General features: G+C 49.9%; 1 protein-coding gene across 1 annotated transcript in view; it reads left to right on the plus strand.

The window, feature by feature from the left end:
• radil (Ras association and DIL domains) overlaps positions 1-3,786 on the plus strand; it is a 19,314-nt gene that overhangs the window by 9,113 nt on the left and 6,415 nt on the right. Inside the window, 4 exon segments of the mRNA XM_019861718.1 lie at positions 90-243; positions 513-625; positions 1,758-1,874; positions 1,998-2,121. Coding sequence (XP_019717277.1) covers positions 90-243; positions 513-625; positions 1,758-1,874; positions 1,998-2,121 — 508 coding nt within the window.

Here is a 3,786-nt window from a genome sequence, read left to right on the forward strand (position 1 = left end):
AAAAAAAAAGGCTGCATGCTTGTGTGTGTGTGTGTGTGTGTGTGTGTGTCAGCTGTCATTCATCGTGACCTTTTGTGTGCCCATGTTGCAGTCAGGACCCGGCATCGCTATCGCTGCTCAACATCTCCGACCTGGTCCCGGACTTGCAGACCATCTTCTTCTGGATGTCCAACTCCATCGAGATCCTCTACTTCATTCAGCAGAGGGCGCCGTCGTACACGCACAACATTGAGACGCTGCAAGGTACTCGCTCGCTCGCACGCACACACACACACACACACACACACACACACACACACACACACTGGCATACCGCGAAAAATTGTTACGGCAACAATTGATGTTAGGTTCACTGGCGACTCAAAATTGATGTTCACGAAAAGTTGGTTGAAGACTCAAAATTGTCTTTGATGTTCACGAGATTCATTAGTTGAAGATGCAAGTTGTTGATATTCCCCAAAGGACCTCAGTGGTGTTTGCTTGTAAAACGCGGGCGTGTTCTTGCGTCGCAGGCTCCAAAGAGTCTCTGCTGTCGGCGACCATCTCGGCCAACGAGGAGGCCATGAGCATCTTGGAGGAGGTCATCATGTACACCTTCCAGCAGTGCGTCTACTACATCACCAAGGTGTGTACGGACGTGTGCAAATGTATGGAATGGGTTGCTGTCAAATCAAAGACAAGTAAGTAAGGCCTCATCTTACCTGGCATACGTGATTTAGTCAGCATCAAACAAAATTGGGAATCTTGATGGAGCGCATGCTTCTGTAAACATCAAAGACAATTGGGCTTCATCGAAGCAATCATACATTTGCCTGTGAACATCAAAGACAACTAACCAGACAGGTTTTTGGTATTCAACGTTTTAGGTAAGATCAAAAACTATTTAGATTTGGAAAACTATTTGTCCTTGGAGACAACAAACTCTAAACCCTAACACTAACCCCTAACCCTCCCGAACACCAAACCTTCTAACCCAAACCCCGAACCCTCAAACCCTAACCATAACCTCTAACCCTAAACTCTAACCTGCACTCTCTAACCCTAACCCTAATACTAACCCTTACACCAATCCTAACCCCTAACCCTAAACCCAAACCTAACCTTAAACCTGAACCTCTAACACTAACCCTAACCGCTAACCTTAAACCCCAACCCTGAAACCTGAAACCCCTAACCGTCTAACCGTAATCCTAACCTCAAATCCTACCTCTCTACCCCCAACTCCGAACCCTCTACCCCAACCCCAACTCTAACCCCTAACCCTAGCCCCTTAACTGTAAACCCTAACCCTCGAACCTTAACCCCTAATGCCCCAACCCTAAACCCTAACCCTCTAACTCTTACCCTGTAACCGTAATCCCGAACCATAAACCCTCTCCGTCTCCCCCTGACCCTAACCGCCAAACTCTAACACTAACCCCCTAGTCCTAAACCCTAGCCCCTTAACCCTAACACCTAACCTCTAACCCTAAACCTTCAACCTGAAACCCCTAACCCTCTAACTGTAACCTTAACCTCGAACCCTAACTTTCCAACCCTAACCCCTAACCCAAATACTAACCCTAACCCCAACCCCATTCGCTAACCCTAATCCCTAACCCTCTAACCATAACCCCGAAGGCCCTAAACCCTAACCTGAATACTAACCCGAACCCCCTACCGTCACCCCAACCCTAACCCTGGAATTCCAACCCTAACCCCTAACCCTAAAGCCTTACTCATGGGGATGATGTCATCAGTGGATTTTGCATGCACAGGCTCTGTACGTGGTCCTTCCTGGTCTCCTGGACTGCAACCCCTTTCCGGTGGACAGCTCGGAGCCATGCTGGAAGGGAGGCGTCGGATTCCCAGAGCCGGTCCGCAGGGTCCTCCAGGTACACTCAATCCTAATGCTTGGCCTTCACGAAGAAAGCCAAGAAACTTGCTTTGAGCTTGAATTGGCTGGCCAAAGGTTTCCCAGTGATTTGAGGTGCCTGCGTCCCCGCCATCTTGCGCAGGTGTTCCAGAGTGCCCAGGAGCTGCTGCGGGCTTTCCAGGTCCACCCGGAGATCCAGGCGCAGATGTTTGCCTACCTCTTCTTCTTCTCCAACGTGTCACTCTTCAACCAGCTGATGGATAAAGGTAAAGGGCCGACGACTTGGGGGCATGGCGGGGGCCGTGAGGGGCAGCCGGAGGGCGGCTCTTACCTCCATTAGACCTTCCCTCCCCCCGAGGAGGCTCGCGGCTGTTAGGGAGCGTCCTTGTCAGCACTTTGAGGCGAGGGAGATGTTGGGTGTGAGCTGAGGGGGTGGGGGGGGGGGGAGGCATTCGATTTGTCCTCTGTGTCCTTCCTTCCTCTCGGCTCTCTAATTCCCATCAGCCTCCTCCTCCTTCCTTTTCCGAGTGGGAGTGGGAAGAGGAGCTTTGATTGAATGAAGCCAAGGGAGAAAGCGCCGTGACGGGGAAAAGGTCAAAACCTGCTTATGCTGCTCTGGTCTTGCAGAGAGTCATCGAAAACGTGGAACCTGTCAGCAGAGACGCCAAATCTGCCGTCGTCCATCTGTCGCGTTTTTTTTTTTTTTTTGGGGTGTGCTTATGATGGACATGCCTACCAAATGGGCACTGTCGAGGCTAACCTTTGAAATGGCCCCAAATTCTCCTCGAGAGCTTAGCTTAAAACCAAGATGGCAGACTTCCTGCACCTTTTTGGGCGTGAGTTTTTTGTGGGTCCGCTCAACTTTCATGTCGCCAAGGGAAATATGCTTTGAGGGCTGAATTTTTGAGAGAAGAACAAAGAAAAAAAATCCATTTCAGAGCCACATATTGCTTCACCAAGTTTTCCACCAGCCTGCTCCCGGAAATTTCCATTAAAAGAAAAAAAAAAAAAACTTTCTAAAGTTGGATTGTAGACACACACGTATGCAACACACACACGCGTCATATTTCTTCATTAGCCAGCACAATGAGGACAGCAACACCTTCACATGAATGCAAAGGCATGCCCCCATCTGGCTCCCCGGAGTCGCTCGTTGATGTTTCTGTCGCCATGGTAACAGAAGAGGGAGTTTGCATGCACGTATGGCACGGGTGTGGAGGCGAACACTGTCGTTTGCAAGACACACTCATGCACTCATCTTTCTTTTCCCACATTTTGTCACAGCCTGATTCAAAAATGGATTTGATTCACTTTCACCCGCCAAAATTCTACCCGTGGTAATGACAACGTGAGGAAGGTTTTGGGGGACATTTTGCTCATTTCTTCAGAAGAAATCATGTGGAAAAAGTGAAACCCTGTCAATCGTTTGCTCTGTCCGTCCATCCCTGTCAGAGGGGTGTCATGCTGTGTTTCTGCAGCCAAGAATCGGACCGCCGAGGCCCTTTGCCGCCGCCCAGCTTGCAGGGTAGCCGCCCTCTTGCCCCCTCCTGCAGGTGGTGAGCCCAAGGGAAGGGGGCAACTAAAAAAAAACAAAAAACAAACAAACAACTAGGACACCATAAACTGTAAGACCTGATCCAGACAGACCAGACTAGTTTCCTTTTTTTTTTTTCTTCACATTGCGACAATGTCAACAATGCAACCGGATATGCTTCATGCGCGGGTTTTTTGGGCAAACCCTCAACTTTAGCGGCTAGCGGCTAATTGTGCTTTTATTTTTCATTCATTCATTTTCCGAACCGCTTAATCCTCACTAGGGTCGCGGGGGGTGCTGGAGCCTATCCCAGCAATCTTCAGGCAGGAGGCGGGGGACACCCTGAACCGGTGGCCAGGCAATCGCAGGGCACACAGAGGCGAACAAGCAGGCGCCA

Source organism: Hippocampus comes, unplaced genomic scaffold (assembly GCF_001891065.2).
Source record: "Hippocampus comes isolate QL1 unplaced genomic scaffold, H_comes_QL1_v1.1 scaffold7, whole genome shotgun sequence".
Lineage (NCBI taxonomy): Eukaryota > Metazoa > Chordata > Actinopteri > Syngnathiformes > Syngnathidae > Hippocampus > Hippocampus comes.